Here is a 26,357-nt window from a genome sequence, read left to right as displayed (position 1 = left end):
TATATACATGTCTGTTCTTGCACTTGTATTTGGGCAGAGAGAGATGTCTGGAATACTGTTAACTAAAAGTTAACACAGGGTTATTTTTGCTTTGTTGGATTTTGACCAATGTGTTAATTTCTGTACTTCAGTGTTTTTTTGTACTGTTTAAATTTAATAATTAGCATAAAAACATGTTTCTGAAACAAAGTTATCATTCTTGTAAAATATAATATATTGCAGACCTAATAATGTAAACAATTGAGTTTTTAATGCTTTATTCAGTGTTCTCTCTACTTTGAAATCCATCTTTTCTCAGATTATAACTGCATAAATTACATCAAATCTTTAACTTCCTACCACCCTTCTTTTTACTGCTTTGCTGTCATAATTGTACGAGTCACACAGAGAGGAGTTATTCCCAGAGTATCTGATCATAAGACTGATACTGGAGTCTACTTTTACTTTTCTTGAATATAATTTTAAAAGTTGAGAAAAAAGGAACCACTTAGTTCCAGCAGAAAGAAAAAAACTAGATGTTAAACACTTTCCTGAAAACTTAAGAAACAGGTACACAACAGGAGACTATTCTCAAATGTAAAAATATGCATAACTACTCCAGAGATGGACGTTTCCCTTAGTTCATAACATTAGAAGAAAGACAAACATGACTTTAGTTTGATTTAAAATATATGTACTTATGTATATATATATATCCTAAGGGATGAAAGATTATTTCCTCTTAAATGTCTCTTTAAATGTAAGAACACAGTGATCTGGGATCTTAGTTTGTTTGCAGAAGAGATTCTGGGTCTCTGGAGTGAACTGGCCACCAGTCTTAACTCGCACCATCTTAACCAAATGACAAAGAGAAAAGTCCAGAGGCAATTTGCCTCCATCTAACTTCTTTCTGATCAATATTTGAAATGCAGCCATATAATCCACTGATAATGTGTTCATATCCAAATTATTTTCAAAACGTTGGTGTTTCCTGCCACATTTTACCTCTGGTAAAATTCCTTCCTCTTCCTTCCCACTTCTCATTTCTCCTAGGTCCTTCATTCAAAACATGCTCACCTCTTTGCTAATTTTCTTAAATCTAGCATATGCTGACTTCAGCCACTCATCAAGACCATTACTAAAATGATATTGATAAAATCATTAAATGTCTTTTACCTTTTTCAATCATGTTTTTTCCTCAAACCTACAATATACTCTACCTTTCCTTTCTGCTCAGATCCCTAAGTTTCATATTCCAGGCTCCATAATGCCACTGTTGACCCCTTTGAAACCAAATCAGACCATTCTTTTTTCACAAACATTCTTTGGCTATGAACAAGCTTTCATGTTATTTCAGCCAGTGATAAATATATCCAACATCCAGAAAATACCCCATTTATAACTGGTTGTTCTCAAGTTGAAGAAGCATTTAAGGACATAGATATTACCAAGGTGTTTCTTTTTTTTTTTGTCTTTTGTCTTCATTCCGTGTCCGGCAACGGATCGCAACCCTCAGTGTTGCCCCTGGACCGGACCGGGGACCGGCAATGGGACTGCAACCCTCTGTGTTGCTCCCGCGCCTCGCTCAGCCAGTGAGCGAGAACCGGTCTGTACGTGGGATCCGAACCCTCGGGCGGGAGCGCCGCCGCGCTTCCCAAGTGGCGCACTATCCAGTAATTTCACATACAAAATATCTCGTTACAAATGGCAGATGCATATACATATTCAACCTTGTCTTTGGGTTCATTCATCTGCTGGCTGAGTAGGTGAATCTCTTTAAAACTGGGAAATAGTATATTGAAATGGAAAGAAAAACGGATGTTGAACAGGAGACTTGATTTCTAGACCTAATTTTGCTACTGTCTTCCTGTGTAATCTTGAGTAAATCATTTAACCTTTCTGGGCCTAAATTTACCTTATCAAGAAATTGATGGAGTTGGAATAATGAATCCTGAAGTCCTTATCAACACTAAGGCCTTTGAATCCATAACACGCAGAATATCTTTTTTAAAAAAAATAAAAATAAAACGACACCATAGTCCATAGGGAAATTTCATAAGGAATAATTAATATAAAATTTTGGATTCTTTTTAGTAATTTCTAGCAGCTAAATAACATTTACTTATTCTTATATAGTGAGTTATTGTTTACAATGATGATAACCTTCAAAATTATGATCAATAACTATTTCAGTTATCTGAGAAGACTTTAGGGGGGAAAATGAGTCCTCTTTAAAAGAGGCATAAATTTTTCAGAAATTAAAGTGGTGCTATAAGCTCATCTCAAGAAGTAACTCATGAAATGTTAAGTATTTATTGTCATTTCTCTTTTCCACTTATTCTTGTATTTTATAAGCACATATCAACTATCATAAAAATCACATTTAAGCAAACTCCCAGTTATTACTATGCTATTCTTATTTGTTTTCATATTTTTTAGCATGAAAAACACCATATGACGTCCCACTATTAGAAGGCAAGGGAAGGGCCGGCCAGGTGGCGCACTGCTACAGTGCGCCACTTGGGAGTGTGGCGGTGCTCCCGCTGAGGGTTCGGATCCCACATACAGACCGGTTCCCACTCACTGGCTGAGCGAGGTGCGGGCGCAGCGCCGAGGGTTGCGATCCCATTGCCAGTCCCGGACCGGTACGGGCGCAACACTGAGGGTTGCGATCCGTTGCCAGACACGAAAAAAGACAAAAAGAAAAAAAAAAGGCAAGGGAAAAATAACACATTGTAGATTTCTAGTTTCTTTTAAATATGTGTCAGTGTTGCTTTGGCACATAAAGAGATATTTCCAAATGGTTACAGATGCAGAATTATCAATATATATTATAGAATATATTTTTTTTGATTGGAGGAAATTAGAGAACTTAATTCCTAGAGAACTTGTTCATTCTTAAATCTGTTTGGAATAAATATGAATTGTACAGATTAGCATTACTAACGACCAGTTCTAAAATCTAATAAAACTTTTTAAAAAGATTCAGTATAAAACTGATTTTTATGTGGTTCTTATGCTTTGAAATTAACTGAAAACTCATTTTCTAATAAATGAAATGGATTACATGCAATTCACTTGAGCTCTTCATGATTTTTACATTCCTCCTGGTATCAACAATCAGCAAAACTGGCAAATGCTTATGTTTGCTCCTATTATAAAGCCCCTTTAAAGAATCTTATAAATTTGGAATTCTAAACCATTTTGGATGTTTTAGCAATGCATCTCATCGATTACAGAGATGTCTTTTGCCAAACGTTCAGTGATTCCTCAGGGTTCAATTTGTATATGAGGGTACTTCAAACAGTTCGTGGAAAGATTCATATCATTTTTTAATTCTATTTTCCATGAACTTTTTGAAGTATCCTCATATGTTCTCTTTCCTTATTTTTGTTTTCTGACATGATAGTAGATATCATTTATTACTAACACCCAAATTTTCTTCAATTAAGTCATATACCAGTATTAACATTTCATTGAAGGGTGATTTATCATATATTCATAAAAAATAATTTAAGAAGCATTAGTAAAATGGTTTAGTTACATTAAGCCCTTTCTTTAACATGACTCATTAGGCCAAATAATGTAACTTTCTCTCTTCATTAACTTCTTACTTGTAAAACTCCATGGACTTTCTAATATTTCTATATTTGATTTTAGGACCAGAACAATCTTACTTTAACATTTTGATCCAGAATGCAGTTGTTGAAAACTCAAGGTAATAGGAAAGTAAAATCACAATGGTATTTTTCATTATGGCCAGAGAATTCCCCTGTATATAAATCCACCAGGTTGGCAGCAGAGTGTCCTATTGTGCCTGCAGAAAAAGCCATTTCTTATCAATTTAAACTTTTAGGATGGCCACTGCAGGTACCTTGGCTGATGCCACTATTTCTGATGTAAACAGAAAAGAAAAAACACCTGACATGAATTCCAAGTGGTTTGTTCTCTGTTTACAAACGCTAAATTATTCTCTGGAGATGATAACAACTAAGTGCCGACTACAGATTTGACAGAATGCTTTCTATAACAAAGGTACTACTAATAATAAGCTTTTGACATACCAGACACTGATCTAAGCATTTTTAAAAATATATTAATTCCTTTAAATCTCCTAACAACCTAATGAGGTATGTGCAATTATTAATCTCATTTTACAAATGAGAAACTCAAGGATAGAAAAGTTACATAATTCAAATATTAGTTGGGAGAGCAGAAATTTGAACCCAGATAGTTTGACTGAGAAGTGACTGCTCCAATCACATTTGGATGTAGAAACAATGTGGTTATAAAATTCTGGTATCATCAGTGGAGTTGTTGGAATAAAGTCTGCTCCTGTGGGGTGCATCTGAGCACACCACATCTCTAGGTTCTGATTTCTCTATCATAACTACTATTGAACAGGATTAGCTAGAAGTTTCAAATGTAAGTGGTCAAGGTGTGGTTTTCAATCAACTATTAAGGGTTAGAATCCTCATGTCCTAACATCTTACTGGCATATCTGATATCACATGTTTTCTTTGTTTTTGTTCTTTTTTTGGTTTGTTTTTGAAAACGAACAAAAGCTTATAGGCAATAAATGTTGAGAAAGAATAGGTTAGAAAGATTAGGTCGTAAAGATTTAGAAACCCGGCTAAAAACCACACTACTCAGTGAGTCAGCAAGTCTTCTCTCATCACACACACCATAGTGGCATATATGAACAAGCTTCAAATATGAAACTCTGATATCTCTAGAAAGCATTGAAACATAATGTAATCTTTTCAAACCTCTCTTTAACATTCATACTTTATTTCGTTGGTCATCATCTACATTTCATGTGTTGTTTTCTCTCCTCAGGGAAGTCATAAGCTTTTAAGGTCAAGGTTCATGTACCTATTTGTTTTGGATTCACTCACTTTCAGAGCTTGGAACACAGTAAACCGATAATCAAGGAATACCGACCCTCTGTACTGGTGTATAGTGCAAAGTAATGTAGTAATCTCTTCAGAACTGCACTCTTACATATCTTAAAGCTAGGTCTTTTATGAAATGATAAATACATATGAGTTTTTTGGGATAGTTATGCATTTTAGAATAAAACATTTTTTTTTTTTTGTCTTTTTTGTCTTTTTCCATGTCCAGCAACGGATCGCAACCCTCAGTGTTGCCCCCGTACCGGACCGGGGACCGGCAACGGGATCACAACCCTCGGTGCTGCTCCTGCGCCTCGCTCAGCCAGTGAGCGGGAACCGGTCCGTATGTGGGATCCGAACCCTCGGGCGGGAGCGCTGCCGCGCTTCCCAAGCGGCGCACTATCCAGTGCGCCACCGGGCCGGCCCAGAATAAAACATTTAATAAATAAATATTTTTTAGAAAACATTTCTCATAAATCTTCATCTAGGAAATGACCATCTCACACCAACAGAATAATAAATTGATTAAAATAAGTTTGCCCGTTTCACCTTTATAGAAAGACGTTCAGCATTCTCATCAAAAGTTGGAAGGAATAGAAAATACTACAGCCTTTTATAAGGGTGATCAAAATATTTTAAAATTTCTGCTTTAATGCAATAGGAAACTAATATTCAATCTATTAATCCTGCCAGCTTTATTTTCAAAATGTGTCCAGATTCTCACTGCTTTTCTCCTGTAGCTCCTACTGTACAATCACTTTTCTTGCCCTTGTTATCCATATTTAAATATATGTCTCCCATGACTCGCTACATTGATTTCAGAACCCAATTTTTTTCATAGATCATAACCTGCAGTTTAAAAACATCACTGCAAATTACACAGGATAATATGAAAGATTCACAATGAACTAGTATTAATGCTATCAGTGCACATTTAAAAAAAAAAAAAGAAACAAAAACTAATGAACCCTCCACAGAATAATACTTATTTAAAACCATCTATTACTTTACATCCACATATGATCTGAAATAGTTACACTATGAATATTAAATGTGAATTTTTGATATCAATGTCCTATAAAATGAAAGAATGTAGAACTAAAATGTGTTCACAAAAAGAAACTAAAGGGATTACAATATTAAAGCAGAAAATTATTATTTTAAAATTGAAGACACCTTAACATAAATGTTATTACATATCTCCCCAGGGAGAATTATAATTCTTAAACAGTCTGTTAAATTTATTGGCTTAATTTGATGCCAAAAGTGAGTAAAATGATGGGAATCTTTTAATGATATGATGATTCTCCCTTTTAGCCAGGATGAAAATAGATATTTTTCTTGTTATCTGCATACAAACTGTTCCTATGTTACATCAATTCTTTCTCTGGAATATTTAGCATATCTTTTTTTTTGCACTACATATTTATCTGCTACCCTAAGATAAATTTATCACCACACGCTTGGACTATTAAAATAACTTCCTAAGAGATTTAATGTCATCCTGTCTCCCCTGATCCAAATTAACTTTCATATCACTACAGGTTTACCTTCCTAAAATACTGTTTGATTAGTTCACGACCCAAACTGTTTTTCCTGCTATTCCAAGCCTTCCCAATTTACCTTTTTAGCTTTGTCCATCATTAGCATTTATGATGATCAGTTTTATGTGTCACCTTAGCTAAGTTATAGTACCCAGTAATTCAATCAAAATCTAATCTAGGTGTTGCTGTGAAATTATTTTGTAGATGTGATTGACATCTATAATCAGTTCCCTTTACGTAAAGGAGATTATCCTGGATAATCTGGGTGAGCATAATCCAATCACCTGAAAGGCCATAAAAACAAAACTAAGACAAAATTGCTCTTTCTCTGAAGAAGAAGAAATTCCACCTGTGGACTTCGAGGTCAGCTCCTGCTCCCAAATTTCCAGCCTGCCCTTCCTGATGGTCTGCCATATGGATTTCAGACTTGCTAGCCAGCCCTCCATAATCATGTAACCCAATTCCCTGAAATAAATCAATAGGTGTGTGTGTGTGTGTGTGTGTGTGTGTGTGTGTACATCCTACTAGTTCTATTTCTCACATGGATCTCTGATTGACAATGTACTTTACCGTCAATAGTACTTTATGCTCTAGCCCAGCTCTTGCTATACAGTTTGTGCCCTTTGCATTACTAACCCTGTGCTTATGTTCCCCCAGACTGCTCAGCTTGAAATGATCATTCTGACCTTGTTTTGACCCTTTGAAATCCTATCTCACTTCCACTCACAAAACATTAGTGACTCACAATTCTCGGAATCTCTACATATTTCTGTGTCATTTGAATGGCATAGAATATAATGTGCTTTTTATGTTAGTTACTTTTGTATAATATTTCCTTACAACAATAAGCTCTATAAGAATATAAGCCATGTGTCATCTAGTTTCACCAACATTCAGTGAAGCTTCAGCAACAGTGCCTTATGTGAGGGTACTTCAAAAAGTTCATGAAAAAAATTGTATTATCTTTTAATTCTATTTTTCCATGAATTTTCTGAAGTACCCTTGTACATAACAGCCACTTAGTGAATGAATGAATAACCAAGTGTAACTACATGAATAAAAAGAAGCAGAACATGAAGTCAGATAGACCTCAGTTTTTCAGTCTGGGTCTATTTTGCTAGCTTTGTAACAAAAGGCAAATTACATAATCGTTCAGCATTAGTTTTCTCATATGTAAAGTGGTGATAACATTGACATTCACTGTCCTGGATCATTGTAAATACTAAATGGGATAATGTAAAAATACACTAGCATAGTACCAGGCATATATTAGGGCTCAGTGAAATGTACTATTTTGTAATTATGTTAGAAATGTTATTATGCATAATTCATTAAATATATTGCCTTAGCCCATTTCATGCTGCTATAACAGAATACCTAAGATTGCATAATTAATAACGAACAAAATTTATCGGGTTTACAGTTCTGGAGGGAGGAAAGTCCAAGATCAAGGAGCTGCATCCAGTGAGGGCATTCTTGCTATGTCATCCCATGGTAGAAGGCAGAAAGGCAAGAGAGCATATGTGCAAGAGAGAGCAAGAGAGTGCAAGAGGGGTCCAGACTTGCTTTTATAACAAAGTCACTCTCACAATAACTAACTCACTCCTGTGATGACAATATTAATCCACTCATGAAGGCACATCCATCATGACCTAATCACCTCTTATTAGTCCCCACCTCTGAACACTGTGGCATTGGGGATTAAGTTTCTAACACATGAACTTTGGGGGACATATTCAAATCATACCATATATACATATATAAATATAAACAACGTGTGTGTGTGTGTGTGTGTGTGTGTGTGTGTGTGTGTATAAAACATCTACTATGACACAGGAACTTTGGTAAGTCCTGTGAAAAGTAAAAAGATAAATTTAGGATTTTTTACATTTACCGAGTAGTTTTTTTATTCCCAATACTGTTCTAACACTTCATCTAACACCTTTATGTCTATAACAACTCTAGTGAGAAACTACTATTATTATCATTTTATTTATATATGAGAAACCATAGACACAGAAAGGTTAAGTAATTTCCCCAAAGATATATAGGTAATAAGTGTTGGAGTCAAGATATAAACCAAGGCAATCTAGTTCTTCAGTCTGTATTCTTTTCTGTTGTGCTGAGCTACTTCCTGTGGACATTGATGTGGTTTTCAAGTGGTATGTACTTTAAGAAGAGATATAAAACATCTTCAAAAATAACTCTAGTAAAAGGTCAGGCTAAAAAGTGACACAAAGAAGTTAATTCAGAAAAAAAAAATAGTATTCTTTGAATTGTGTCAATGTTACTTAATACATATATGATATACTTTACCACTAATGATATCATATGAGAAAGTGACAAAATCAACCCACCCTCCCATATTTTACTGACCCCAGTCTGGCAAGATGTTTCTCTGCCTTCTACTCCTGTAGGATGCCCTACTATTGTTACACACATGTGAATTAGCACAGGCATCTTTTCCATGTTGGCAAGCAGATCTCCACTGTCACATTAACCCACAAAATTAAATATAAAGGGAGTTCTGATTATAATACAATCTTTTAATACTTTATAAACCACTTTTTCAAAATGAGACTTTTGAATCACATAAAAATAATTTTTGATGGTTTCAACTGGAGGATAAAATTCTATTATGATTGACAGTATTATCAAAAACTGAACATGCACTTTAAAATAATAGTAGCTTTCTAGATTAAAAAATTTTTTCTGTATAGATGTTGCATAGTTTATTAATAGCTAATAGGAGGAATATCTGTGAAGATGATAGATGATATTAACTTAATTTTCTCATTCAGTTAACTAAACTTTTCATGCTAAATCATGGCAATCAATGTTCATGTTAACTGTCGGAAAATTCATGAGCATGGTGATTTCAAGTATATTAGTTTTATATAGAAAATATTTTACAGCATTTTCCTTGCTCCAAAGTCAGCAATAAAAAAATATAGTTGCTGCATTCCACAAATCTCACTGCTGAGCAACTGTTCTGGAAGAGCTTCTTCTAGATGGCCTTTTAAGTGTTTCTTCCTGCTGATTCAGACTTAGACCAGCACTCTAGAAGTTCTCCATTAAACGCCATTGACTTTCTGCTCAATAAACATTTTTTATTTTTCCTGAAATAATACCCATGGCTAATCTCATTATATCCCAGCATATAGTTCACTGATCCATAAATACTATTTCTCTTATAAAAATATTATAATTTTCTGTTTTCACCCATGATGTCTTCAAAGTTTAGTTGCTTAAGTTTGACCCTCTCTCATATTCCCAATCCAAAGCCTTTAATTCACTTCTGTCTATTCCAAATTTTGACTCAGATTTCTCTAAAACCTATTTCATGTTTGGTTCTCACTGACTACAAAATAACACCTTTCTCTAAAATCCCTTTGGTAAATTACATTTATTTGTTCGTTCAGTTTTCCAACAACAACAACAACAACAGCAACAACAACAACAACAACAACAAATCAGATCTTTAAAGACATGGAGTATAGATGCATGTTTCTACTTCTCAATAAAAATACAGCAACATGAACAAAAGAATCACACACAAAAGTGCACTTACTTTCTGCATTATCTTAATAAAGTTTTGTTTGTTTCTTTTTTCTTGGATGATAATTACACTCATTAAAATTACAGCTCATCTTTTCTCATTTCCAGGTTAGTTTTTATACTAAGTCTGTGTAACGCATCATTATTTTTAAAGAAAGCTAATTTGTTATTTGTTTGATTTGCTACAGGCCATGATATTGCAAACAATTTTTTAAAATAGTAAAATCACTTGAAGAAAATGCATGCATAAAATAGCTAAAATTAAAAAGGATGCTCTTTTAAAAGAGAAAGCACTTACTTGAAGGGAAAAATAACATCCCATACTATAGACTACACAATTTATTTATGTAAATTTTTTTCAGGAATCATTTACCTGGAAATACTAAAGCATAAGAAATCTTTCTAAGATCAATCATGAATTATTAATAAAACTGTAACAAAATAAAATTAAATAATATCATATGAACTATTTTTACCTTTGCATTATAGGGAATGTAATGTTTTGATAAAGTTTCAGGCGTATGCATCCATGTTTTGTCTGCAATGAAGAATACACAGTGTTAAATTAAATCACAGGTTCTTATGGTGTCATATTCATACATTAGCATTTGTAGGGAGTCTAAGATGGGTGAAAACATTCCTAATTCTTAAATTCTTTTGCTAAATTGAAAAGGAATAACCAGTCATATATAAGAACAATGTAGCTGGGGAGTGATTTTAGGACACTTTCGTTGGTATAAAAGACCCTAGCTTTTCTGTTAAAAAGTTTTCAAATAATGCAAATAATAACAAATTTTTAGGCAATATGTAAAAACAACAACTTCAGTGGGCTATTGGTAACTATATTAATTTCATAATTAAAAACAAATATCTTTTTACTTTCACTTTATGCTTTCATGAGTTACAGGATATTTTTCTTAATACCCAGAACAATAAAAATTAATCTGCTCTTCACTCATTGTGATTTTATGTTTTAGCACCAAGATTTAATTATTCTAAAGGGAAGTTTTAACATTAAACTAACAACTGCATTTGTATAAAGCTGAAATAGATCAATGTACTATATTCATTTAGAAATCAATATAATGTTAAAATAATCTTTATTCTAAATTTAGAGAAACATTGATTGAAGGTCTATTATTGGAATTTTGGATATAAATAATCCTAAATGTAGTAATTTGAAGTGTTTCTTAGATATGTGAAATAAAATACTAGAAATAAAAATAACCCAAAGGATAGAAGACACTGAAGCTAATTTATACGGTATATTATTTACACTTTATTTATATTTGTATTATTTATATTTTGCATTCAATTTTTGAACTTTGTTAATATATTCTACATCTGTTCCCAAATCCCTTGTGTAATGTATGAGGGAGAGAAAAAGTTTCAATATTTACACAAAGCAAATTGACTTTTTTTATGAAACTGCAATTGTTTGGAGTAAAACTTCTTAATCCTCACTGCATCGTATCCATTAGAGGAGTTTTGTGTGTTGTGTGTATTTTATTCCTCATGACAGTTTAAAAATTTAGAATCAATATTATAAACAGAATAGAATCAGAAATTTTACTATTAAAAATGTTAAATAAGTACACATTGAAAGAAATAGTGGATTGCTAACAAAGCATTTTCAACATTCAATCCAGAATATTTTTAAATGATGTTAACAAAAACTAATTAGATATCATTAATATGTTTTTCTTATCTGGGGAAACGGGAAGAAATAGAGTAATGGTATATATTCCTGAAATGTCAATTATTTTATACCATTTGAAGGATAAGTCACTATATTTATATAAAACATATTTATGGGGTACAATACAGTATTCACAAGAATTTCTAAGAAAAATAATGAAGGACCAGTAGCATTGGGGCTATTTCTGATCACTGCAATGAATAATGTGATGGCTGTACTTGAATGAAATATTTTGAAAGAAAATGTATTCTAAGCTTCAAAAAGCAATACTGACAGTGACATTTAACGTGTGAAATTTTTATTTCTTATATGGATTTTCATTTGATTATACTTTTTATGATTGCTAATGGATAGTGATATGATTAATTCAAGAATAATTTATATTTAGATTTGGGGTATAGTCTTGCCCTTGTATGTTAAAAGATGTAAACCGTAATACTGTACACCCAAACAATAAAAACACCAAACAACTGCCTTTAGGAAACCTAAAAAGAAATCCAATTTCTCTTTTTACCCCTTCACTCAATTCTTTTCATGTCTCCTTACCAAAACATACAACACTTCTCCGGAGGATGTAAATCTGGATAAAGTTTGAATATGATGGTCCATACCAATCCTGAGGCAGAGATATACTTGCTTTCTCATGTATGCCACTATGATTTGAATACTGACAATATTGCCTCTGTTATAGTCTCCTACTACAGTGACCTAGAAAGAGGGTAGACATACCCAGCTGTTTCCGGTGACAGACTAAAATAATCACAATATTAAATCACTAGTGGATAAGCTGCAGTTTCTACAATGACAAAAATCTCTATTCACATAATATCAGGTGTTGATGTTTTAGTGGTTATTCATTATATAACCTCTAATATAGGCAATATGCTTACAAAATCGGTGGGATTTACAAAATCTGTCCTTACTGATTGGGTCACCCTAATTAAATCACCCTAATTTACACTTTGGCAAAAGAAAAAAAATGACAGACTAAAACTGTTTATATTAACTCATGTAGATGTGACTGAGCCTTAAGGAGGGCATACAGATGATAGGCTTTGGTCACTATATATGCTCATAGAAGCAATTAGATATATCGAACTAGTGCAGAAATTAAAACACAGACATTCTAGAATGTGTTCCCCTTTCTTGAAATTAAACTAAAATCACTAAATCAATATTGAACACTCACATGAAAGGAAATGCCAACATTTCAAAATATTTGACAAATGTCAAACTACTCTGATGGCTGGGTCAATAAATTTAGGTTTTCAAATGCTTTTAGATTAGGAGCTCATCAAGAAAAATGCAGTATTCATTATTTTTGTATCATCGGAGCTTAACATAGTGAAAGCACCTACTTTGAATATATTAAATTGAACGCTAAATGCTGTTAGATGAATGAATGCATTTGAATAAAATCTTAATAAAAAGGAAAATAATATTTAAATATTGAATTTAAGTGCTATGCATTATTATGATTATTATATCTACTCACCAGTATGCCAACTAATAAGTTAAAGAAACTAAAGTGTAATTAGTTAAATTATTTAATCACATTCACTCACGTGCTGTATTTTATGCTTTTACTAAATACTTTATTTCTGATGTAATAAATAGAATATAGAATTTTAAAAATTAAAAAAGAAAGCAAAAAGAATCTAAAACAAATACAATCATTAAAATTTAATCTATAATTCTATTAGACTAACTTTTAAAGAGCTTTTCAAAAAAGCTCAAAATGATGCAATCAATACATTCAGTCCTTTTAAGAATTCTGAGCAACTCTAATAACATTAGAGCATTTGCAAAGCAAGACAGTGGAGAATACCAAATTACTTATTTGAAGACTTAATAAAAAGAAAAAAAAAAAACAATATTTAGGTTACAGATGATAATCTTTTTTCCTTAGGCTTCTGAGGCCCAGTATCATTTAGTAAGGTTGCATGTGATGACCAAGTAAACTGGATATCTATGAAATAAAGAGATAAGCTTTTACTGATAGAAGACCATGTTGCTTTGTTTAGAATACTGTGTACGGCATATGTTGATGCTAGTTACAAGAAATATGACTTGAATTATATATTCCCTAGGAATATAATTATAGCTTCAGATTGCCAGGATATATAAATTCTCTCATAAAATTCAAGTTTTTAATCTAAAATAAAATTCAATCAAACAGTATGATTGGTTGAAATCAAGAGCAGAGGCTGTCAGAATTTTTCATTTAACAACCTCACTAAATGAGTCATAATACAGCATGTCCTTACTTATAAGTGGGAGCTAAACAAATGTTCAGGAAAAAGAAAAAAGAAACAGATAAATTTAAAAGGAAGAAAGAAAGATACAATAATCATAATAATTTGTTGAACTTTCAAAGGAAAGAATAGAACTGAGGCCACCAGAGGTGGGAAGGGGGAAGGTGGATGGGGTTTAGCGAGGAATTGGTAAAGGGCCACAAAATAGGATTACATTGTGTAATGGTGAATATGCTAATTATCTTGATTTGAGCATCACATATTGCACACGGGTATTGATATTCGATGCTGTACCCCACAGATATGTACAATTAATTATGTTTCAACAAATAAAAAATAATAAAAAAAGAAATTCTAATATCAAGTTCTAACTTGGAGTTGGAGGAAAATATTGATTAATAATATCCTGGTAAAGATATTTAATCATTAGATTTGAAAAATAAGATAAGTTGACAGAAATCTAAAGAGAACAAAGCAAAGCAGGTAATAACAAGTGCTTCTGCTCCTTGATTCTCCAAATTACTGCAATTTTCCCCATTGTTGTACTCACTGTGTTCAAATGAGACAAATATACAATTGCTGATTACTTGCATAAGTATCCAACCCTTGGGATCTCTCAATGAAAAACCACTCTAAATCCTCTTCAAATAAAGAGTAAGTTAGAAATGTGGAGGTTCAACTTTAAAACCACGGGAAAGGGAATTGTAAGCATATAAAAATAAGGTCTAAAAGTGTTTTTAAAAATAGTATAATTAAAGTGATGAGTTGTGATGTAAGGTTTCTATTACTTTATTAAAAATACTTCAGTATATCATAGAATTATTCCAAGACTTTGTTTTTAGTGAAAGGAGTAAAAAGAAACAATATTTTATTTTTGGTATGTGTTTTTAATTAGAAGCAAGTCATAAATCACAATCAATGTCATTTTGCTTTCCCCTATTCAGAAAAATAAGTGAAATAATAATTCTCTAGCTTCCTAGGGTTGAAAAGTGCCTTAAAGGTCACATTTTCTAAATTCCTACCAAATAGATTAATATAGAAATATAGAAATAGCACATCCAAATGTTTGAATACCTCTCACTTCAGTGACAAAAAAATTAGCAATTTGAGTAATCCCATTATACCTTTACATGACTTTGCTGGAATTTCTTTCCTACATTAAATCAGTGACCTTATAATTTACACCTATTTGTCCTTTATTAAACTTAGCACCGTGGCTAAATGGTGGCCATTCAAACACTGAAAGATGGCTCTCATTACCACACCAAGATTCTCAACCGTGCTTCCTGCTGCATGGCTGGAAGCCTGAAGTCATCCTAGCCTCTCTCATCTTGGCATGTTATGATGTGTCAATTAATCCTTGAAGCCTTTTAAAGAGAGAACACATTGTGCCTGACCGTATGGAATAGATCAGAACAGTCTAGGCAGCAGTCTAGATTGTTCATTATCCATACATTAGAAAATGAACCAAAGCCTTTGATAATAACGATGTTAATTTTAGTCTTCAACCATTTTTTACCCACACAGCACTTCAAGTGCATCTTCTAAATAACGATATATGAATAATGGTAAATGTATTAGATTTTCTGGACCTTTATTTGACAATTTACAATATCTTATTAAGTAATAACGATGTTAATTTTAGTCTTCAACCATTTTTTACCCACACAGCACTTCAAGTGCATCTGCTAAATAACGATATATGAATAATGGTAAATGTATTAGATTTTCTGGACCTTTATTTGACAATTTACAATATCTTATTAAGTTATAGTGAGGAACATGACCTAACTGATCATTTTTCCATCATAGAGCTATAATCCTACTATATCACTCATCTCTTTCAACTATTTTCAGATTTGATTACCATCATTTACGTATTCTCTCCCAGTTCACTGATAGCATGTTAAACAGCAGAGAGCCCTATTCTCTCCACTAGAGAACTCATTCCAGAATGAAAAGAATACATTATTTTAACTTTACTGAACCAGACAAAACTATCAATTTTTTTCTTTCTTATGAGTGTATTAAGAAATATCTTGTCAATATCCTGCTACTTAAAAAAATGACATATAACTAGCTGCTTCTTTCATTCCTATATCGATAATCATGATATATTACATTTATATATATATATATAATAAAAAATATATATATATATATATTTTTTTTTGTCCTTTTTGAGATCGGCTGCACCGCGCTCAGCCAGTGAGCGCACCGGCCATCCCTATATAGGATCCGAACCCGCGGCGGGAGCGCTGCTGCGCTCCCAGTGCCGCACTCTCCCGAGTGCGCCACGGGCTCGGCCCTACATTTATATATTTTTTAAATTACTACTTTAATAACAAGTTTATTTTGACCTCATTGCCATCAATTCACCTATTACCAATCCTCACATACTAATCAATAATACATGAGGCACCCATGCACACACACACAGAGACACATACACACACACTAATGAATTTATATCTCTGTAATCTTATGTGAGCCCAGGGAATTTAGTATTACATGGCTACATAAGGTAAAGTCAGGACTAGATTTCAGATCATCTTATTCTTTGCAATTTAACAACACAGAATAAAATTGCCAGAGAACATATTATCACATACGTATTGTGAACTAAGTTTATTAAACAATGCTGCTTTTTCATTTGGGTGATAACCAAGGAAGGTTAATTAGCAATGATTTGCAGACTAGTGTTGCTCTAATGTAACTTCGTTCCTGAGCCATGTGGTCTGATATCGGGAAAAACTGATTTCTTAACATCTCTGCTTTATTTTTATAGTAATATTGATTTGACTCCTAAGTACTTTAAAATGAGCACACTTACCTTTCTTTCTGCTAAAAGCACGGTTCATGATGAGGATCAGCCAAATAAATGTTCACTCCAATCACACTTTATATCCTATAAAAATGACAAAATATTAAAACACAAATTAAGGACTGTTGACCAACCTCATTTGTGCTAATGCATTTTTAATTACAAAGACTTTTCTATTTTTTTAATGTATACAAACAATATTCTAAAATGTTCCAAAGGACACTGGGTAAGAATAAACATAAGTACTCAGTATTATATAAGTGACACAAACAGATAAGAACAACATCTAAACTGAAATTCCTCAAAGTTCCTTAATTTTATCTTTTTACTATTATACATCATCATTAATTATTTTTTTATGAAAATTTAAGGAGAGAAAAGATCAATACTTTTTTCCCTGAGCTTATTGGTAAGAGGTGTTGTCAAGTTTGGGGTTGTGATAAACAGAAATCTTTTGATTATGCGTTTGAGGATAAAATCACTTTTCTAAATCCACTCATACATAAACACTTATTTTTTATTAAAATGAGGCCCAAAGAGGTTTCATGAGCACTGCAAAGTCACAAAGACACATGATATACTAGTAGTAGTGGTCAGGAACATAGAATAACATCACCTACACTTAAGGTTGTTTTACAGGTTAGGTGAGGTAGGAAAGCACGTGGCACAGTACCTACAGCATACTGTGTTCAGGAAATATTAACCAGAGTCATTGTGTTAAATATAGCATGAGATCCAAATCTAATGCTCTCTTCCTTATAACCATTATTTATCCATCAAAGAGGTTCTCTTAATACCCGTTCTGTGCTTTATTCCATTGTGAGGGCTACACATCAAAACCAGCAGCTTGGCTAAAACACTTTATGTTTTGTAAAGTGGTTGTCAGATTGAGACATTTCAATTGTATTTATCTAATGTCTTTATGTAAAAATCAAAATATTTCTAGAGTATTCCCTCAGAGATTCAGAGATGATTCACATTAAGGTTTCATGTTATGATGAATATTTCCTGGTACTGCATTATAATCTATATTTGAGGTCTATGAAAGAATTAATCTTACTGATAAAACTGGCAGAAGTAACTTCTTTGCTGCTCTGGAGACTAAACATTCTTCAATCTGCCTTAAGGTAGCCTTTCATTTCTAATTTATCTTCTTCAAAGAGTAGTGCAACAAGCATATTTCATAGTAATTAAGACTTTTTAGAATAAAATATTATTGTATTCTCTCAATAACTTGCATTTTCTCACTTTTCAGGATAAATTCAATCATAGTAAATAAAACTGTTTAATAATGTGATCTCATGATAACCCAGAGACCTACTTCAGCAGAAATCAAAGGAAACTCATGTGCTTGGTTTAAGAGCCTGATTTCTGTGAGCTTCCATCTGCAGATGACAAGAGAGTAACTGAATGCTGAGTAAAATCTTCCCCACACCCTGCCCTATATTGCCCAAAGGTATCAGTTGATAGAAGGTAAGAGAGAGACAAAGAGCTCTACTTGATTCTGGAAATACCTTCCCCCATTCCACTCCAAGACTCACCACAACTTCCTGCTGAGAGACCATCATGATAATTTTATCAAATCCTTTATTCCTGAGTATGTCAGTCAACATATGAAGCCAGGGTCCCCAGGTCACTCTCATTACTCAGACTGTAATCCTAACACATTACATTCTGTAACCACATCTCTCACCTTTTTCATCTTCTAGAAACATTTCACTGTATCATCTGGCATTCCCAGTAAATCGTTATCAAAAAAGTACCTAACATTTTTTCAGAAAGTTCCTTCCACTTTGTTGCTGTTAACGAAACCTAGTTGTTTCCTGTGAAAACTAGTTCCCCTGCAGTTCTTTCAAGAGATGGACTATATCAAGAGATGGGCTGTATGCCACTATACCAAGAAATGATGTGTCTTCACATTATTGCATATATATATATATATAGCATATATATTATACATGTGTGTATATCTATATATCATATAAAGTTAACTTGGCCAAATAAGGAGGGTATAAAATGATATGACAACATTATTACTCTAAAATAACCAGCAGGATTTTGCTTGTCCAGAGAATGTATAGATATAAATGTCAATAAATTCCAGATAATATATATAACATCAACAAACCATAGTTTCACTTGCCAAACACCATTCAGCATATTTATTTGATCCAATGGCACTCCACACTTCTTTGTAAAACACATTGTACTACACCCACTAGAAAATACACAGATACTAGTTGCTTTGACAGTGCCCTGATGTGAATACACTGAATGACACTAGGTTGTCATTCAATATACTGTGTATTTATTTAATGTATTAGTAGTACATGTTTTAATGTACTTTTATAGTTTAGATTATAAAATATATATAGTTATAAACTTAATGTTAGTAAGTTAAAAAATATAAGCTCTATATAAACTGATTTTAGTTCAATTCACAGTGTAACATAAATCTTTCCTTTTGAATAAACTTTTCATAAACATGGTTTCAGTGGCTATATACACATGAATGCATTTCCCTGTTATTAAATAATTGTTATTTGCAAATTTTAGTTAAATCTTTCCTTTTGAATAAACTTTTCATAAACATGGTTTCAGTGGCTATATACACATGAACGCATTTCCCTGTTATTAAATAATTGTTATTTGCAAATTTTAGATAAATATATAAAGATGGTTATTTACATAAATTTTTATCTTTTATTAATTTTTCCATAAAATAGCATCCTAGACTAAAATTTACTAGTTGTAAATTACTACCATTTTAGGTTTTTAGTTTTTCTTTAATTAAACATAAAGGGGTTGTAGCAATTTACATGATTATCAGTTATGTGTGACAATGATCATTTCACTTCACACTTACAAAGATTAAATATTGAATGATGTGTGTGTGTGTGCATGCACTATATTTTTATAGTTTTTAAATATAAAACTCTGTGGGATTAATACTGCTATATAATATGATAGGAGAACTTACACTGGTTTCCTCGATGGACTTTTTTTTAAAGAAAGAGCCACTATTATCCAATGAATAATACAAACCTTCTCAGAAATGCACGTTGCCACATTTCCCTAGATTGAGTACAGCTTTATAGACCTATTTAGAAACTTTGCTTCTGGCAAAGATGGAGTAACAGAGGCTATATATGTCTTACCACTGAAAACACCTAAAAGGAAGACAAAATGTATGAAGTAATGACTGTAGGACACTGGATATCAGGCAACAAAGGACAGTGATCTATGAGAGACGAGAGACAAACGAGGTGAGCTGTATGATTTTCCTGGCTTACTGCCTGGAGAAAGTTTCCAGACTATGGTGCAGGGAGGTAGAACTCAGTCAGAGCTCAACAATTTCCTCGAGTTGAGAAGATACCACTGAGAATGCAGTAAAACCAGGATGTCTAACGTCGCAGTTCAGAGCACTGGAAAGGAGAAGGCTACTCAGAAAGAACTAAAGATACTTGATCCTTCTTACAGTTCATTTGAGTACTGATCAACTACCCAAGAATGAAGAAAGAAACACCCACAAAGCATAGGGAGAACAGTGCCTGTAGCTCACACAAGAGTCAACAGCAAGGGAGAAAAATTTCATAATTCACAGGACATAAATTAGATTACTAAGAAGTGTCTCACCTTATTAGTGGGGAAAAAGTTAAAGCTAAAATGAGGGCTGCTTTGGCACAACCTAACAAATCTTAAAAACAAAACACAAAAGAATGGGATTGTTTCCAAGTAACCACTATACCTCGAAACTATGCTCAAGAATATCTTAAAGGATATAAAAATATTCAACACCTAACATGGTAAAATTCACAATGTATTGCATTTAATTAAAACAAAATTAGGTATGCAAAGTAGAAAAATACAGGTCCATAATGAGGGGAAAATTAATCAAAATTGACCTAGAAATGACAAAGATGGTAGAAGTGGTAGGCAAGGACATTCAGACACTTTCCATATATCCAAGAAGCTATAGGATGGATTAAGCAGTTGTTAGAGATATAGAAGATATTTAAATAAATTTTAAAAAACCCTAAATCAAACTTCTAGAAATGAAAACCACTACGTATGAGATAAAAAGACACATTAGATGGAATTAATGGCAGATAAGACATTGCAGTAGAAAAGAATAGTGAAATTGAAGCCAGTGACATAAAATCAACAACAGAGAGAAAATAGACTAATGGAAAGGAAATAACAATGAAGGAAGGAAGTATAAGAAACAAGAAGAAAACTACGCCATGACATATCATAATAAAATTGCTTGAATATAGTAACAGAGAAAAATTTTAAAAGCAGCCCGAAAAAAAAAAAAGACACATTATGTACAGAAAAACAAAGATCAGGATGGCACAAGTTTGCGTATCTAAAACAATGCAAACTGGAAGAAAAAAGAGCAACATCTTCAAAATACTGAAAGTGTCAAAGCTTAATCAATAAGAAACAGACGATCTGATCTTATACAGCAAAGAGTAAGTGATTATTTAAAGCCCATTTTAAGTTGCTTTATAAGACACCAGAATATATTTTTTGCTTTTCTCTCTCTCAAGGATCCAGAGGCAAGATCCTACATTAAATATTTATAGCATGTTAAAAATGCCATTAATCACCCTTATAAATTAATTTGATATCCACAGTAACTCTGGCTATGTTCAAAACCATAAATGGAATATTTAAATGTGGTCAAGAAAAAAAAATTGTAATTCTTAATTTATTAATAACTTATTGACACATTACCACTCCAAGTTTAAAACAATTGGAGTTTTAAATTTCTAAATAAAATTTTGAAAATACATTATAAATATTAAAGGTATATGTCATTAGATGAATTATTTTAATCCTGAATTTTACTTAAAAATCGGTAACCACATTGACAAAACACTTTGAGGCCATTTAGTAATAATTTTCTTTATAAATTTAACCTCTTATAGGCCTAATATTTTAAAGTTTGGAGTCAACAAACATTTCTTTAAATAAATTCAGCACATCCAGGTCTGAAAACTGATTTATCAAAGAAATCCATTGATATTTATAAACTAGTTCAGAAGTTTAGAGTAGCTTGCCTTTTTTTTTTAAATCAAAATAATTTTGTTTTAAAAATTTGTTCGATAAATTTTTCATTTTTTCTTTTTAAATTTATCGATATACAATGTAGTTTTTTGTGTGCCTTTACCAATTCCTCCTTTTCCTCCCTCCCTCTCTCTCCTCCCCCCATCAATATCATATCTGTTCACTTATCTTAACAAGTTCAAGGAATTATTGTGATTGTAGAGTGGCTTTTTAATGGATGTCAGTTTCCTGCTTTGTAACCTGCTGCTAAAGCTCTTATTAAAAAAAAATTAAATCATAGCATTATGACTAAGGAAACTAGATATTGTGTGACTATTAAAACCTGTAAAACAGTTGGTTCAATCATTTTTATGAGTGCATTTGAAATAAAATTCCTTGGAACTTTCAACTTAAAATGAAAAAAAAAACCCTGAAAATTAATTAAAACATAGTTTATATTAATATGTCACAAATCATTTTAAAATCCTGTTGCTCACCAGGAGATCAGAGATGATGCTAAAATAATGAAGTGTAATCATTAACTTTAGTTCTATGTAGGAAGGAAACTAGATGAAGTGAAAAAAAAAAAAAAAGATCTGTGAATGCATAGATGACACACTTTTTACTCAAACCTTTTGCATGTTTTTTTGAATATGCAATTCAGTGAGGTAATTATGAAAGGATATCAGATAATTTTATGTCCTGTATTAACTCCTCCAATTTGCTAAACCCTTAAAAGTAGTGGCTAACTATTGGTACTTCATTGTTTGCAATAGTTAATAAAGCTTCCAAATTCCTGCTAGAACTCAGTTCATTTTTGACACTCTTCTTGATTTAATTAGGGTCTTCTGTAAAGGTTCTCTGCTTAAATCTCTCTATTGTAAGACATCTTACAATATTCTCCTTCATTGATTTTATGACTGTAAACTGCAAGAGACTTTGCTTTTATAAATCAATACTGAGTGTAGCCAAGAAAAATAACCAGAACAGAGAGATATTTCACATTACCTGGAGAGGAAGGCACCTGACATGACAAAGAGAATAAACATTCATAGTTTGCTAAGGAACAGCAACAACAGTGTTTTCTGAAATTCCCCAATTTAAGATAGATATGTTTATCACTATTTTCTTCACAATATTGACCCATGTCATAACATTCATAAAAAAAAAAATTATTTGCTTTTTCAATAGGAACATTTTGAGACCACGATATGTGATATTCATTATACGAGGAGTGGGAAGATAAAAATAGGTACCTCATAGTCCTGCTTTCAAAAAATTTACCATGTGTGGAGGTAGGAAAGAATGGGTGTGGGGCTCTGTGGATAGACAGGAACAAGCCCTATAAAACAGGGAGAGACCATTTGATGGAGTTTGGATGTGTTGTCCCCTCCAAAACTAATGTGGAAATTTGATCTCCAATGTGGCACTGTTGGAAACTGATTGAGTGATGGGGGCAGATCCCTCATGAATGAATTAATGCTCTCTGTTTGGATGTGTTGTCCCCTCCAAAACTAATGTGGAAATTTGATCTCCAATGTGGCACTGTTAGAAACTGATTGAGTGATGGGGGCAGATCCCTCATGAATGAATTAATGCTCTCCCTGGCGGAGGGGGGATTAATGAGTGACTTCTCGCTCCATTAGTTCCCATGAGAGCCCATTGCTTAAAAAGACCCTGGCTTTCCGCCATGAGTAGAAGCAGTCTGAGGCCCATGCCAGATGCAGCTGTCCCAGAATCGTAAACCAAATAAACTTCTGTTCTTTATAAATTACCCAGTCCCGGGAAATTCTATTATAGCAACACAAAATGGACGAATACACCATTGAACATGAGATGATAAAGCATGGAATGACTGTTTCACTCAAGGGGAAAGCTTCAGAGTGGATGTGAGTAGTAATTTCCTAAATGTGCTAAAGCTAAAGGTTAGAAGAGGAAAGAATAGTTCAGACAGAAGGGCAAAGCATGCATGGTGCGGGTTAGTTATAATCACAGGGCTTCTGGCCACATTGCTATTAGCCTTCAGGGAACCATCAACTGGTTCTCACTGAGGCTCTCATCAAACCTATTTTTAGTACCCTTGACTGGGGGTAGGGAAGGTCTAAGGAGAGCACAATGGGCATGGATTAATGTGGCCATCTCTTCAGAATAGCTTACATGTGAGAAAACCTTAATGTATAAGATCCAGAAATACCAGGTTTGTGGAGCAAAATAAAAAGGTCAGGCATTTCCTCCAGTGCCAAGATTGAAGGTAAAATAAAGTCTATAATGAATCAAAAAGAATAATGAGCATATAGAGCCCATCCTTTTTGACATTTAAAGCTATGAAACTTAAACCACTTTATTCTGACAGCAACACTTTCTGTTGCAAGAGGTATACTCAAAAGTCATTTCTACAGCTGTAAACACTCTTAGTATTGTGCAATAAGTATCTGAGCAATAATTATGGCATTGTTGTGATATCACAAAATACCATGCAGGGACTGTATAATGAAGAGATGTCCCTTGTTCCCTTATATCAGCCTGGAGGAGGCACCATCCACCACTCAGCAGCTCTAGGATAAGGATGTCCGTAGGTCTTCTTTGTGTCTTTGTGATCAAAAAAGTGAAAGCTCCAGGGAAGGAGATGTATTGGAACTCTTAAACTGTCGGAGCAGTCTCTTTCCCATGGGCATGAAGACAATACCAGCGTACCTCCATAAGCATCTACAGCTAAACTTTGGCAGGCTTCTGGAAGTCTGTTTCAATAATTAGATAATGAGATTTTTTTATTACAACTCCATCCAGTAATCAATTAACTGTTTTTCTCTCTGGATTTTCATCAGTATCTTGTGTCCTTAATGAGAGGTCAACCACCTTTCTCTAAATGAGATAATTATACAGTAAATAAGTAGTCTAAGAAAAATATTCTTGACAAATAAAACCATTTTGTGGGTTGCAGAATTCCCTACATTGAGACAAACTTTATTTACAACAGAATAGTTGTACACATGAATCTTGTATATATAGACTTACAGTAATCTAGGTTTGGCTTCATTTTGAACCTTAGACTTTGAAGATCTTTGCAGAAGTCCTACTCAATATTTCATCCATTTGTTATCATAGTTATTTTATCATAAAAGTATACTCTCTCCTTTTCATTTTGATTGTACACATCAGCACTGTATCTTTTTAGATCTGTTGTTATGGTCACTTCAGCAAACACTTCGATATCCATATCCTAACTGTGAGTGAGAACTTGGGGATCCAATCACCAAGGAAACATTATCTTTGTCAAAACTGTCTGAATTGCTTTGAAAGACTAGAATAAAACAGTTTCCACAATTAATGCTTTGAGAGTTTAAGACTCAAGACTTTATGGATTTTAAGACTAGAATATGTAAAATATATGCTGTTTTAAAATTCTGTTGCTCTCTATAGACAAAGCAACACTATAAAAATTTTAATTTGTTTCAACTGTTCTGATTTTTATTTGGGTATTTCACTTAAAATGATCTGTATTGGTCTGTTTTGGGGTTGTTATAACAGAATACCTAAGACTAGGTAAATTATAAAGAAAAGAGGTTTATTTGAGTCATGATTATGGGACAGCTGCATCTGGTACAGGCCTCAGGCTGCTTCTACTCATGGCAGAAAATGGCAGGACAACCAGCAAGTGCAGGAAGATCACATGGAGAGAGGATGCAAAAGGTGGGGGGAAGTGCCAGCCTCCTTTAAACAACCAGCTTTCTTGGGAACTAATCAAGCAAGAAGTCAGTCACTACCCCCACCAAGGGAGCATATTAATTATTTCATGAGGGATCTGCCCCCAAATCCAACACTTCCCAACACTGCCACACTGGGGATCAGATTTCAACATGAGCTTTGGGGGGACAAACATATAAGACTATATCATGATCTTTTCATTTAAGTCTCTTGCCTTAAGTTAAGCCGTTTATATACTAATATTTTATATAGTAAATAAAATATCCTTACATTAAATTCTGAAAATAATTATAAATGTGTGTAGACTTACCATTTTCATTCTTTTACAGAGTTTTATTTTTAAAGGGTTTTGTTTGAGAGAGTGAAGATTATTCCTTTTACCAGCTTTTAAGGCAACCCTCAGAAGAAACACATCTTTTCACTTGATGTCCAGAGCATCTCACAATAATGTATTCTGTAGCAGGCAGAAGGAAATCTAATCTTCCAAAACAGAGCCTTCAAATTTTCACACTGCATAATTATGCTTTCCTTACTATTAGACACAATGCTGAATATAACTACTATTCTTGCCCACACACAATACTCCTTGGCCAGAGTTAATAAGCTTTCTGCTTCTGCCACTACAATCATGCAGGTTCTATTTTTAACTTCAGTGGGACTACAGTAATCTTAAATTTGCTAGCCTTCTTCTTTTGGGCTTTCTACCATTCTTTCACATATAGATACCAAAACATTTCTCCTTAGAAATTTCTTTGTCTTCCTCACCTTCCTGATGATGTTGAACTTTACCCTAGCCCTGTGATCCTTGAAAAAGCAAAAGTTAAAGAAATTTCCTTGCCCCTTTGT

The 26,357-nt window shown here is 33.2% G+C and overlaps 1 protein-coding gene across 3 annotated transcripts in view; it reads right to left on the bottom strand.

Annotated features, from left to right (window-relative positions):
• Positions 1-16,840, bottom strand: part of GULP1 (GULP, engulfment adaptor PTB domain containing 1) — a 113,445-nt gene extending 96,605 nt beyond the window's left edge. For all 3 annotated transcript variants that reach the window (XM_008583954.1, XM_008583955.1, XM_008583956.1), the window contains exons 1-2: positions 16,764-16,840; positions 10,453-10,514 (exon numbers count right to left, since the gene is read on the bottom strand). In XM_008583954.1, coding sequence (XP_008582176.1) covers positions 10,453-10,514; positions 16,764-16,791 — 90 coding nt within the window. In that variant the 5' untranslated portion in view covers positions 16,792-16,840. The remainder of the gene's footprint in view (positions 1-10,452; positions 10,515-16,763) is intronic.
• Positions 16,841-26,357: the final 9,517 nt, after the last annotated feature.

This window comes from Galeopterus variegatus, unplaced genomic scaffold, assembly GCF_000696425.1.
Source record: "Galeopterus variegatus unplaced genomic scaffold, G_variegatus-3.0.2 Scaffold3094, whole genome shotgun sequence".
NCBI classification, from domain to species: Eukaryota; Metazoa; Chordata; class Mammalia; order Dermoptera; family Cynocephalidae; genus Galeopterus; species Galeopterus variegatus.
Note: the sequence above shows the minus strand (reverse complement) of the source record. Positions and strands in the feature narration are given on the sequence as shown.